General features: G+C 33.7%; 3 protein-coding genes across 3 annotated transcripts; 2 read left to right on the top strand and 1 right to left on the bottom strand.

Moving 5' to 3' along the window:
• The first annotated feature begins 262 nt into the window (after window positions 1-262).
• LOC132798166 (uncharacterized) lies at window positions 263-4,617 on the top strand. Its single transcript, XM_060809920.1, has 5 exons — window positions 263-338; window positions 397-1,021; window positions 2,916-2,941; window positions 3,006-3,431; window positions 4,438-4,617. The coding sequence occupies exons 1-5, from the start codon at window positions 279-281 to the stop codon at window positions 4,615-4,617; spliced, it is 1,317 nt and encodes a 438-aa protein (XP_060665903.1). The 5' UTR covers window positions 263-278.
• Window positions 4,618-6,724: 2,107 nt separating this feature from the next.
• LOC132798273 (C-type lectin 37Da-like) lies at window positions 6,725-7,654 on the top strand. Its single transcript, XM_060810068.1, has 2 exons — window positions 6,725-6,812; window positions 6,872-7,654. Exons 1-2 carry the CDS (start codon window positions 6,753-6,755, stop codon window positions 7,577-7,579), a joined length of 768 nt encoding a protein of 255 aa, XP_060666051.1. The 5' UTR covers window positions 6,725-6,752; the 3' UTR covers window positions 7,580-7,654.
• Window positions 7,655-10,893: 3,239 nt separating this feature from the next.
• Window positions 10,894-14,069, bottom strand: LOC132798183 (activator of 90 kDa heat shock protein ATPase homolog 1). The gene is made up of 4 exons (XM_060809937.1): window positions 13,726-14,069; window positions 13,002-13,647; window positions 12,792-12,927; window positions 10,894-11,452 (listed from the first exon to the last, which is right to left on the bottom strand). Exons 1-4 carry the CDS (start codon window positions 13,871-13,873, stop codon window positions 11,309-11,311), a joined length of 1,074 nt encoding a protein of 357 aa, XP_060665920.1. The 5' UTR covers window positions 13,874-14,069; the 3' UTR covers window positions 10,894-11,308.
• Between the last annotated feature and the right edge of the window lie 600 nt (window positions 14,070-14,669).

The following is a 14,669-nucleotide window of genomic DNA, read 5'->3' on the forward strand; positions in this document are numbered from 1 at the left end:
TTTTTGGAAGTGGCACGATCGCCAATGTAATAGGATCTTTCTATTTGTGACAGTCGGTGCCGTCGCGACAAGTGTTTATGTTTATGATTTGACTTGTGGGAAAGAATTTGGAAGATAGGGGAATAATTATGAGTGTTTGTCACGTACGAGAAATTATTCTGGTGGTGGATATATTACTATATACATATATACATATATAGTACATATTTTCTGGGTATATAAACTCTGGTTATGGGTCCAATAGCTTCAGTTCGATATTTAACTTTGCGCGATTCAAAATGAACACATTATTTGTTTGTCTCCTTGCCTCAGTCTTTGTGGTATACGGCAGTGAAGATGTAAGTCTAAACGATTAATGATCGTTAGGATGATCTCAAAGTCAATTTCCATCTGTAGAATCTTCAGGAGTCGAAGCAACAAAATACGAGCTGTGTCAATTACTGCTCGAATATTGTAAAACCCGTGCTAAATGAAACGAAATGTTTGTCGCAGTTCGAGAACACGAATAAGCTGATGGAGGAGAAATTTGCTTCGCAGGACAAAAAGATTGAACAGAAATTGAGAGACTTGAGCACTGCAACTGAACAAATTATGCAGCAAATAAAATTACAGGGTAAACAAATAGAGCAGCAAATGGAACATCTTCATAAAACAGATGAAGTTAAGAAGCAAATACCTGGACCACCTTATCAGCAGATTGGATCGAAGTATTATTATATTGAAGAATCTGAAGAAGTCAATTGGTTTGGGGCAGTCAACAAATGTCGGGCAATAGGTGGACATTTAGTTAGTTTCGAAAATTCGGATGAATTCTATGAAATCACGGATAAATTGCAGACTAATAAAGATTATTGGATTGGCATTAACGATTTAGCTAAACAGGATGAATTTACTTCCATTTCTACAGGTCGCAGAGCAAACTATTTCATGTGGCAGTCAGGTGACCCAAACAATGTCGATGGTAATGAACATTGCGGTGAATTGCACTTCAATGATAGATTCAAAATGATAGATGATACTTGTACCAAAAAACAAATGTTTATTTGCGAATTTAGAAATTAATATTATTAAATATATTATTATTCTACTACACATATGTATAATTGAGTGGATCATTTAAGAATTGCTTATTCGATTATATGTTAGCAAAAGTTTTTTTTCAGACAAATTTTATTTACTAAATTGTAATAATAATAATAGTAATAATTGTAATAAAGTGATTCTTTTTGCAATTCTGTACTCTATTATTAAAATGCAATGTCTGACAGACGCTGCTCTAATAACGCATTTAGAATTCAATATTTTATATGCTTAGATTAATGAAAGTAAAAGTCAATGACTTATCTCTGCTCTTGACCCAATTTTAATGACCTCAGGATCAAATACATCACAATTATCAAAGTTCTCCATATGCGAATGTCAATTGGTATGAAGCAGTTAACAGACGTCAGGCCATAGGTGGACATTTGGTTAGGTTCGAAAATCAGGATGAATTCAATCCAATCGAGGAGAAACTGCAAGCTGAAAAAGATTTTTGGATTGACATTAATGACTTGGAAAATGAAGGAGAATACTTTTCAATTGCCACGGGCCGGAAAGGAACCTATTTTAATTGGTTAACAAATCAACCAAGCAATTCAAAAATTGAGAATTGCGTCGAACTACATGGAACATCTAAAAAAAATGAATGATGATAAATGTGATAAAAAACAATTATTTATTTGCGAACATAGAAACTAGTTTGCATAGTTCTCTAAAGAGTTAAATATCTAATATATATGTAATACGAGTACATATGTTTTATTATATGTAATGACAATAAAAAGAATCACCGCGACTTCAAAGAATTCCAAATAAATAAAACTCATTTCCGACGACACTGAAATTTGCGGAATCTTTTCGATCATTGCAATATTAAAATATACCTAAATGGGGTTTGACTCTGCATATTCTCTGCGAGAGTGGAAACCCTAATACTATAATAAATGTATATTTTATATAAGAGCATTATGATGTGTTATTGTTCCAACGGAAAGCAGATGAGTTATAAAAGTTGTTGTTGGGAATTAACTACAAAAATCTAGTAGCAAATATTCGTGTTTAAAATATGTCTTGGAAAGTTTCAAACACGCTTGACAAAACACGGAAATAGATTGGGAAAACAAAAGCGCTGTCGCTATGCAGATTACTGAAATCTAAGTACGCAATGATGGCGCTCTTTTTATACCCGCTATCCATAGGGTAGAAGGGTATTATAACTTTGTGTCGGCAGGAAATGTATGTAACAGGTAGAAGGAGGCATCTCCGTCCATGTAAAGTACATATATATTCTATATAGTCCGTCTGTCTGTGTCTGTCTGTCCGTCTGAAGCACTATATCTCAGAGACTATAAAATTTGACCTGCTTTAACTGATAATCTGGTATATTATGCACTCAATGGTATATTTTGAGCATGATACTATATCAATATACGAAATATAGACTTTGGCATATTTTTAGTATTTTTACCGATAAATACCACACTGTTTTGCTTTTACTAACAATCGGTTGTGGGTATCTCAAAGTCGAGCACACTCGACTGTAGCTTTCTCTAATGTTTTATTCTGATAAAAATGCGAAAAAGTATGTAAAAAATTCCCCAGTTTAATGAGGCTATATTTTGGAAATGTACTTCTATTTGACGCAATTGGAAATTTCAGCATTGTTATAAATCATCTGAAAAGAAATTTTATTATTTTTTAATTGAATTGGGAAAAAGCTTTCAAACAGCCTTCTAAGAAATGCGTTGATATACGTATATAGTACATATTTTCTGGGTATATAAACTCTGGTTATGGGTCCAATAACTTCAGTTCGATATTTAAATTTATTCGAGTCAAAATGAACCCATTATTTGTTTTTCTCCTTGCCTCAGTCCTTGTGGTATACGGCAGTGAAGATGTAAGTCTATGTTAATTCGATTAATTATCGTTAGGATGATCTTAAAGTCAATTTCCATCTGTAGAATCTTCAGGAGTCGAAGCAACAAAATACGAGCTGTGTAAATTACTGCTCGAATATTGTAAAACCCGTGCTGAATGTTACGAGGAATCTACAGCAGCAAGTGAATGATTTTAAACATCAAACGAAATGTTTGTCGCAGTTCGAGAACACGAATAAGCTGATGGAGGAGAAATTTGCTTCGCTGGATAAAAAGATTGAACAGAAAATAAGCGACTTGAGCACTGGAAGTGAACAAATTATGCAACAAATCAAATCACAGGTTAAACAAATCGAGTATCAAATGGAACATCTTACTAAAATCGAGGAAGCTAAAAAATCAATAGCGTCTTATCAGAAGATTGGCTCAAAATATTACTATATTGAAGAATCAGAAGAAGTCAATTGGTTTGGTGCAGTCAACAAATGTCTGGCAATAAATGGACATTTGGTTAGTATCAAAAATCTGGATGAATTCAACGCTATCAAAGCCAAATTGCAGGCTAGAAAAGATTATTGGATTGACATTAACGACTTAGCTAACGAGAGAGAATTTATTTCAGTAGCAACTGGCAAAAAACCGACATATTTCAATTGGAAATCAGGTGAACCAAGCGATCTCAATAATAATGAAGATTGCGGTGAATTGAATTCGATTCATGAATACAAAATGAATGATGATACATGTACCAAAAAACAATTGTTTATTTGCGAATTTAGAAATAAAGAATTGCTTATTTGATTCTAGCAACAGTTTTTTTTTTAGACAAATGTTGTTTACTAAAATGTATATTATTATATTTTCGCAAAAATTTCAAAATTGATTTATTATTAGAAATTCTTATAGTAAAAATCCGAAAATAAAGACTGCCGTCGTTGTTCTGATAACACATTCTGAATTCAATACATTATATGCTTCTTCTTAAGTAGAGGGCAACGACTCATTTCTGTCCTCAAGATCAAATACATCACACTTATCACAGTTTGCTATACACTTTCAATTATGTACCTATACACTGCAACAAAAGTTCGAAAATTAAGATTTTGGACTTAGTACTAAGAATTTTGATTAAGAAAATAAAAATCATAAAGTTAGAAAACACATCTTGATTTCAAGAACATTTGATACAACCCACATAAAAAATTTTGTATACTAATGTTCTTAGTGCCAGAAATTAGTTGTTAAAGTGCTTTAATTTTAAGAACACAAATTTTAAGTCGAATGTTCTTCATTTTAGAAACTGTTCTTTTCTTCAGTGTAATATATTTTGGGTATATGAATTCTGGTTTTAGGGTATTATAACTTTGTGCCGGCAGAAAATGTATGCAACAGATAGAAGAAGGTATCCGACCCTATAAAGTATAAATATTCTTGATCAGCGTCAACAGCCAAGACAATCTAGCCATGTCCGTCTGTATGAACATCTAAGTCTCAGAGACTATTATTTTGGGATTAGAACAATAACATATTCATAGTAGAGGTGGAGAACTATCGATTGCAATATCGGGACTATCGATGGTTGGCCAGTATCGACACGCTCTCGATAGCGGCGCGCACTGTCGATAGTGGTGAATCGCTATCGTCGATAGTGGTCAATATTTTTTCAAATTTCTTTGTAAACCCGTATCCTCCGTAAAATCGTAGAGGGTCTTCAACAAAACAGGACAAATCATTTCAAATTGGCGTACAAATTTATTGGTTGAAATAAATATATAAATAGCAGTTATGGTAAACCTAAAAAATAAAAAATCAAATTGTTTGAATAATAATTTTTTATTATTTTTAGATATGGATTGGAAAACCAATTTCATACTCTCATACTTTAAACGAATATGGAATTTTTTTAATAACTAATTAAATTATTTTCTTTTAGTGCACTATCGACAACTATCGACGATAGATTTTCCTTGCTATCGTCGATAGTTTATGGAAACTATCAATCACTATCGATAATCTGGTATGTTGAGCATTTTTTTCTAGTATTTTTGGGGATAAATACAACACAGTTTTGCTTTTACTAACAATCGGTAGCGGGTATCTCAACGTCGAGCACACTCGACTGTAGCTTTCTCTAATGTTTTATTCTGATAAAAATGCGAAAAAGTATGTAAAAAAATTCCTCAGTTTAATGAGGCTATATTTTGGAAATGTACTTCTATTTGACGCAATTGGAAATTTCAGCATTGTTATAAATCATCTGAAAAGAAATTTTATTATTTTTTAATTGAATTGGGAAAAAGCTTACAAATTTCATCTGAATAACAAAAAAATTGTGTAACCAGAAATTTGTTATCAAACAGCATTCTAAGGAATGTGTTGATATATAGTACATATGTATATATATATAGTATATATTTTCTGGATATATAAGCTCTACTTACGGGTTCAATAGCTTCAGTTCGATATTTAACTTTGTGCGAATCAAAATGAACACATTATTTGTTTGTCTCCTTGCCTCAGTCCTTGTGGTATACGGCAGTGAAGATGTAAGTCTAATTCGATTAATGATCATTAAAATGATCTCAAAGTCAATTTCCACCTATAGAATCTTCAGGAGTCGAAGCAGCAAGAGACGAACTGTGTCAATTACTGCTCGAATATTATAAACCCTGTGCTAAACGTTACGAGAAATCTACAGAGCCAAGTCAATGATTTTAAACATCAAACGAAATGTTTGTCGCAGTTCGAGAACACGAATAAGATGATGGAGGAGAAATTTGCTTCGCTGGATAAAAAGATTGAACAGAAATTGAGAGATTTGAGCACTGGAAGTGAACAAAATATGCAACAAATCAAATCACAGGTTAAACAAGTCGAGCAACAGTTGCAACATCTTTATAAAGTGGTGGAAGTTAAGAAGCAAATACCTGGAGCACCTTATCAGCAGATTGGCTCAAAGTATTACTATATTGAAGAATCTGAAGAACTCAATTGGTTTGAAGCAGTTAACAAATGTTTGGCAATGGATGGATATTTAGTTAGTTTCGAAAATCAGGATGAGTTTAACGCAATCAAGCAGAAACTACAAGCTGGAAAAGATTATTGGATTGACATTTATGATTTAGCTGAGGAGAAAAAATTTATTTCAGTAGCAACAGGCAAAAAGCCGACGTATTCTAATTTTAAGTCACCGGAACCAAACAATAACGGTGGTGACGAACATTGCGTTGAATTGTATTCGGAGTTAGGGCACCTAATGAATGATACCCCATGTTCAACAAAACAATTGTTTATTTGCGAATTTAGAAATTAATATTATTCAATATAGTATTATTCTACTACACATTTGTATAATTGAGTGAGGGTCATTTACGAATTGCTTATTCGATTATATGTTAGCAACAGTTTTTTCAGACAAATTTGTTTTACTAAAATGTATTTTATTTACTTTTCGTTTCTTATGGCAGTGCTTTTGTTAGCGCACTTCGTGAAAAATAAAGTGATTCTTTTAGGAAAAATTTCAAAATTGAACTCAGTACTCTATCATTAGAAATTGTGATAGTAAAAGCCTGAGGCAAAGTCTGCCAGACGCTGCTCTGATAACGCATTCAGAATTCAATATATTATATACTTAGAAAAGTGAAAGTAAAAGTCAACAACTTATCTCTGTCCTTGTCCCAATTTGAATGACCTCATGATCAAATACATCGCAATTATCAAAGTTCGTCATATGCTTTCAGTTATGTAATATATTTTGGCTATATAAACTCTGATTTGTGCAACAGAGATTTAGTTTGAAACACATCACTGTTTAATATAGTGTGAATCAAAATGAATATAATAATATTTGGACTCCTTCTCTCAGTCGTCGTTGTGTATGGCAGTGAGGAAGTAAGTACACCTAATAAATCTCTCTTTAGATGATCCTTAGTTTCGGTTTCCATTCATAGAGCTGTCAGGAATCGAGGCAACTTGAGTCAATCTGTGGAAATTATTGCTTTAGAGCCATGAAGCCTATGTTAGATTATACGAAGGCCTTAGAGCGACAAATGACTGATTTTGCTCATGAAAAACCATTTTTGTTGGAGCTGGAAAACACGAAGAAAATATTAGAGGCAAAATTCGATTTGCAGGATAATACGATCCAACAGAAATTTAGAGACTTGAGCACTGCAAGTGATCAAATTATGCAACAAATCAAATCACAGGGTAAACAAGTCGAGCAACAGTTGGAACATCTTAAAAAAGCGGAGGAAGTTAAGAAGCCAATACCTGGGCCACCTTATCAGCAGATTGGATCAAAGTATTATTATATTGAAAAATCTGAAGAACTCAATTGGTTTGGGGCAGTCAACAAATGTCTGGCAATGGATGGACATTTAATTAGTATCGAAAATCTGGATGAATTCAATGCAATCAAGGAGAAATTGCAGACTAACAAAAGTTATTGGATTGGCATTAGCGATTTAGCTAAAACGGGTGAATTTACTTCGATTTCTACAGGTCGCAACGCAAACTATTTTAAGTGGGCGCCAAATGAACCAAACAATGTCGATGGTAATGAACATTGCGGTGAATTGTATTTTGCGGTTGAGCACCAAATGAATGATGACACATGTTCAAAAGAAAAATTGTTTATCTGCGAATCTAGAAATTAATATTAATAAATATATTATTATTCTGCTACACATCTGTATAATTGAGTGGGTCATTTAAAAATTAATTGATTATATGTTAGCAACCGTTTTTTGTTTACTAAATTCTAATAATAATAATAATAATTGTAATAAAGTGATTCTTTTTAAAATTCTGTACTCTATTATTAGAAAGCAAAGTCTGGCAGACGCTGCTCTGATAACGTATTCAGAGTTCAATATATTATATGCTTAGATTAATGAAAGTATAAGTCAATGACTTATCTCTGTTCTTGACCCAATTTTAATGACCTCAAGATCAAATACTATAATTACTTATCACAGTTCGCTATATGCTTTCAATTATGTAATAAATTTTGGCTATATAAACTCTGATTTGGGCAACAGAGATTTAGTTTGAAACACATCACTGTTTAATATAGTGTGAATCAAAATGAATATAATAATACAAGTATTTGGACTCCTTCTCTCAGTCCTCGTTGTGTATGGCAGTGAGGAAGTAAGTACTCCTAATAAATCCATCTTTAGATGATCCTTAGTTTCGGTTTCTATTCATAGAGCTGTCAGGAATCGAGGCAACTTGAGTCAATCTGCGGAACATATTGCCATAAAGTCCTAAAGATTGTATTAGAACATACGAAGGCGTTAGAGAGACAATTGACTAATTTTAAACCTGAAGAGAAATGCTTGTCGGAGAACAAATTCGATTCGCAAGAAAAGAAGACCGAACAGAAATTTAAAGACTTGGACATTGCAATTGAATCAATTTCGCAACAAATAAAATTGCAGGGTAAACAATTCGAGCAACAATTGGATCATCTTTATAAAGCTGAGGATAAAAAGATTGAACAGAAATTGAGAGACTTAAGCACTGCAAGTGAACAAATTATGGAACAAATAAAATTGCAGGGTAAACAAGTCGAGCAACAATTGGAACATCTTCCTAAGGCGGAGGAAGTTAAGAAGCCAATACCTGGACCACCTTATCAGCAGATTGGATCGAAGTATTATTATATTGAAAAATCTGAAGAACTCAATTGGTTTGGTGCAGTCAACAAATGTCTCTCAATGGATGGACATTTGGTTAGTATCCAAAATGTGGATGAATTCAACGCAATCAAGCAGAAACTGCAAAATCGTAAACAATATTGGATTGACATTAACGGTTTAGCTAAAAAGAATGAATATACTTCGATTTCTACAGGCCGCAGAGCAAACTATTTTAAATGGGGGGCCAGATGAACCAGACGATCTCAATGGTGATCAAAATTGCGTCGAATTGAATTCAATATTCGAACACCAAATGTTTCTTTTTGATTGTAGTTATGAACAATTGTTTATTTGCGGATTTGGAAATTAATTTTATTAAATATATTATTTTCCCAGCTAGCCAAATAAATATTACTACACATCTGTATAATTGAAAGGGATGTTTAAGAATTGCTTATTCGATTGTAGCAACAGTTTTTTTTTTTTTTTCAGACAAATTTTGTTTACTAAATTGTATATATAATAAAGTGATTCTTTTCCGAAAAATTTCAAAATTGAATTCAGTATTCTATCATTAGAAATTGTGATAGTTAAAGCCCGAAAGCAAAGTCTGCCAGACGCTGCTCTGATAACGTACTCAGAATTCAATACATTATATGCTTAGATTAATGAAAGTAAAAGTCAATGACTTATCTCTGCTCTTGACCCAATTTTAATGACCTCAAGATCAAATACATCACAATTATCAAAGTTCTCCATATGCGAAAAAATGTCGCATAAGCAAAGCAATTCAAAAATTGAGAATCGAACTACATGGAACATCTAAAAAAATTAATGATGATAAATGTGATATAAAACAATTTATTTTCGAACATAGAAACTAGCTTGCATAGTTCTCTAACGAGTTATATTTGTAATATATATGTAATAGATATGTCATATGTAATGTTAATAAGAAGAATCACCGCGACTTCAAAGAATTCAAAATAAATAAAACTCATTTCGATCATTGCAATATTAAAATATACTTAAGTGGGCGAATTCTCTGCGATAGTGGAAACCTTAATTTAATAAATGTATATTCTATATCAGAGCATGATGATGTGTTATTGTTCAAATGAGTAATCTACTAACAAATATTCGTATTTAAAATGTGTCTTGAAAAGTTTCAAACACGCTTAACAAAACACGGAAATAGATTGAAAAACAAAAGCGCTGTCGCTATGCAGATTACTGAAATCTAAGTACGCAATGATCGCGCTCTTTTTTTAATGATAACCCCAAGAAATAAATCATACAATACATATATAAAAAGTATTAGGTACATCACGCCACTTGCCACATAGTTTTTATTGTCTTTTTTTTGGCTATTTAAGCTCCACTTATTAAACTAAGAGCTTCAGTGTTTCACAAAAAGTTTTTCAGTGCGTATCAAAATGAAAATAATATTATTCGGGCTCCTCGTCGCAGTTCTTGTTGTCTACGGCTATGCGGAAGTGAGTGTCCTTTACGAACCAAATTAATAATAGTTTTAAGAGTGTGATTCCATTCATAGGATAACAAGGATAAACACGATGAATTGCTGAAACCTTATTGGGAACAACGCCAAAAAGATCTTGATTACATAAAACATGTCCAGGATTGGCTTAAGAGGAGTGAGGAAGATATCGCTCGCTACAAGCAAAGATTGAACGATGTTCAGATTGAATCTGAAAGAACCCAGCAAATATTAAATGAGGAAATTGGTAAATTAAATAAATAGAGGATAAAAGAAGCTAAAACTCAAAAGCTTCACAGCGAAAATGAGTGTTATATAAATATAAATATATAAATAAATAAATCCATAACAATCTTATCAGTCATTCAATTGTTGAAATAAATAGAGCAAATGTAAAACGGAAGTTCTTTCTTAAAAGATTATTTAAACAAAAAAGTTGAAGTCGAATGAGCTCGACTACCAATTTTTAGAGCGCTATTAAAATATACAGACAGACAGACAGTCGGACATGGCCATATCAAGAATAGATATACCTTATAGGATCGGAGATGCCTCCTTCTGGTTGTCATATATATTTCTTGACAGCACTAAGTTATAAAACGCTTCTGGTATAAAAAAAATCTCAATCTTGTTTTAATATTGCAGCATTTGAGTTAAATTTGTATTTCAGCGAGTAACACATTTTTCCTTGCTTGTTTAGAATCGAGATAAAGCCTTTATTATAGAGCTGACTGTTTTTCCGATATTTTTCCAATCCAATTGTTGTAATTTCAGCTCACGATTGGAAGAAAGATTATTTTGATGTTGAATAAGCTAAACGAGAGAAGCATTTCGATTTCGCATTTATTTCGCCACTTAGAATGGTTGTTTTATATATGTGAGTGTATGTGTGTTTGTTTGTACGTGTTGCTGTTGTCGTACAGTGAATCCATCTACATTACATATGTATGCGTTATGTATGTACTTTAATACCATTATCATAATGAAATTGTTAACAGAGTGCAATGGCGCGCAGCTGGACAGAAATTATAGCTAGAGATTGTTGTTCTTATTATGGTGGATGATGGATAATCAAGTTGCAGCCGCTGTTCTGTTCTGTAATGGAATCCAAAATCGAATCCGAATCCAAATCCGAGTGATAAGCAAAGCCAATCAGAGAAGCTAGTGTAGTGTAGTATCTGTGTCTATGTGTGTGTGTATGTGTGTCCAATTTAACCGAATGAGGGAGACGGAAAAGGTGCTCCTTATAAGGCGTCGGAAATGGAGCTACCAAAGCCAAAGGTCTGCTTAATGCTGTGCCAATAGTATCGATGCCAGTTTGTCCTCATCGCATCGTACTCTGAGGCGGGAATGCCGGTCTGCTTCAGCGTCATCATTGTGCTCGATGACTGCAACAGAGAACGATACATTAATATAGCACAATAAATAAAGAAATATAGAAACTTTCAGTAAGCAAAGTTAGTCGTAAGGATCGCTTTCGTTTTCAACATTTAACATAGAAAATGTGTTGATATAGATTAAACTATTCATTTTCTAATACAATTCTATCATAGTAATATTTTAAATGCTGAAATTATGTTAAAGTCGAATCAATTTGAAACTAAAAAACTGACTTAATTGTATTGGTAGTTAGAAGCTGATATGTTTAGAAGCTGATATGTTGATTAAATCCTCTATTCACCTTCATATATGACTCTCCCTACTTGCTAATTTTATCACGACTACATTGCAAAGATAAATTTAATAGATTCTTTATCTTACTCACATTAGGCACACATTGAAATGCTTTAGCAACTTACAAATCTCTAAGAATGATATTTTGTCTGATAATATAAAATAAATTCTATATGTATTCGAAAAAGTAACTTGATTTTAAATATTAACATTAGCATATAAATTGAAGTAAATCTTGAGTTAAACTATACTCATTATTTTTTTAGAGTTATTTCAAGCGTGGATTTAATGACATTTTCTTAAAGTGAATTGATTTTCTTTATAGATTAAAGTGAGTTAAGCTGATGCTCTACACAAAAGTTCCTCAATTTTTAAAGGAAAGCAGCTCAAATGAAAAACCATAGACAAGGATCTAAATAGATTACAAAGAGCTTAAGAGTATATTAGAGACATGTTCTAGAAGCTTTAAGTGAACAAACTTGGATATTAATTGGAGGTAAATTGAGTTAATTAAAAGGGATTCTTTTACTATGAAGTAAACTATTAATACAATTTGAAGATCAGACAAGAATATCCTTAGGTAGCAAAAAAATGGTTGCATAAATATTAATAATAAAAAACAACCTTTGATAATCAATAAGATTCAGAAAACAAATCATTTACAAAGAAGTGAACTATTAATACAATTAATTTGAAGATCAGACAAGTTAATCCTTAAAGAACATTGTTCTATAAACTTTAAAAATACAAATCAACCTTTGATAATAATGAAGATTAAAGTCGCTAAATTAAAAATGGTAGTTAAACAAGTCTTTTACAATGCAGTAAACTGCTAAACTAAACGAAGATCAGATATGAGGATCTGTTGCAATGTTAAAAAAGGTAATTAAACAAGTTTTTTACAAAGAAGTAAACTATTACACTAATCAAAGATCTGACATGATGATCCTCGAACACTAATATGAGAGAATTGTTTTATGAACTTGAAAAGAAATGCGACTAAGACTAACAACTAAGTTGAGACAAGATGATCACTTGATCGCCGACACTTACAGTTTCCTCGAGCTCGATAACGACATGCGAGTAGTGACCAGATGACCAGTTTTTCAGACGCCAGCTCTGCTGGATCTTCTTCTCGGGCACCAGTTCCTCAAACTTGCCCAGCACATTGCCGCCATAGAGGACGAATCTAAAAAAAGAAATATAATTCAATTGAGAGATTCTTTGTTAAAGTGTAATAAAAAAAAAGATTTCGATGCTCACTCGCCACCACGCACAGCATCGACTTTGGCCGGGGCACGTGTGAATGCTGTGACCATGTCGGGCTTTGTTAGTGCGTTGTACAAATCGTTGGCATTACAGTGGAACTCCTCGCACATGGACAACGTGCGCACGTCCAGCTTGCAGCCAACGCTGCTGCTCTTGCTGTTGCTGCTGCTGTTGATCGATGACGACGATGATGTGACACCAGACGCTGCCTTCTGTTGGGCGGCATTCTTCGCATTGTTGGCATCCTTCAGAGCGCCGCCGCTGCCATCGTCACTTTTCTTTGGTAGTATCAAGTTCTTGGAATACTCCTCCTTCAGCTCCTTGATGTAGACGCCCAGCTGTTGGCGCACACGCTCACGTCCCACATTGTACATGAATTGTTTAAGCGTCTCGGACTCATCGTTGCTCTCATCAATGGTCACCGTTAGCTCCACATCCTCCAGACTATTCTCCTCGGATAGATTGGGGATTGTCAGTTTACCCTTGTGGCTCAGTTTGCTATTTTTGAGCAGTCGGCCGGACCACTTCAAGACCAATTCCCATTCATAGAAGAATATCAGTTTGCCCTTGCGATTGTTCACAGTTGCCTCCCCGGTGCACTTATCCACCGCATCCACAGCGCACTCGATATCACTTTGCACTTGTGTTGGTTGAAACAAAGATTAAGGTTAGGAATTGTACAACAAACAGAAACTTTGTAATGTAATTGCATATGTACCGATTTTAAAGTCGTCGAACAACTGTTGCAATCTCTCCTTGGACCAGGGTGTCGCATTCTTTTCCGTCCAATGCCAATTGTTCACATTCGTCGCATCGGGTCGCTCCTCGACAATCCAGCGTGGATCTCCTTCTCCCCATTTGGCCATGGCTTTTGCTTTTGTCTGCTCTTTGCTGTATTAAACTCGCTGTGATAATCGCATTCGCGTGTCCTCCGCCTATGTTTGTGTTGCCTGGCAGTTGGCGTTTGGTGCTGTTTATTGTTAAATATTTGGAATTTTCTAGAAATTCAAGTTACTCGCTCGCTGCCTTGGCAGTCAATCTTGGAACTAGGGATGTTGTTATCGATACATCGATACCGCAATTGCACATTAGACGATACTATCAATTAGTATTGCGTGCTTTGGTATGTCGAAATATCGTTTAAGCATCAACAACGATGAAAGCAGCGTGACTAGCAAAAACACTGTTAATTGTCAGCTGATTACAGATAGTCTATTGTATTGATAGAGCACTTATTTTTAAATAGCTTAAAAATTGGGAATGGGAATATTAAATTAACAAGTCATAAGTAAAAAATTAATATTTTCCCATCCTTTTACTTTTACAATTACAATTAAGCTTGCTCATGGGTCACACTGCATTATTGCCATTCACTTGTCACGAGTCGCAGTTACTGCTCTTCTTTTGCCTGTGAGGAGCAATTCTGTTATACACTTGCTATTAAGCTACTCTTGTTACACTACTGCTGTTAATAAGATGCAAAAGATTAGGCAAAACATACATATGTATATAAATATTATTACATGTTACTAAAATTAATTGTACATTTGTATTTAATTTTAAATAAGTCAATCGTGAGTGCTGTAAACTACCACTCTGTTATTAACAGAGCTTGACATCGCACGCCTATCGATATACGCTTGCGATATTTCTGTTGGCACA

Source organism: Drosophila nasuta, chromosome 2L (assembly GCF_023558535.2).
Source record: "Drosophila nasuta strain 15112-1781.00 chromosome 2L, ASM2355853v1, whole genome shotgun sequence".
In the NCBI taxonomy this organism is placed as follows: Eukaryota; Metazoa; Arthropoda; class Insecta; order Diptera; family Drosophilidae; genus Drosophila; species Drosophila nasuta.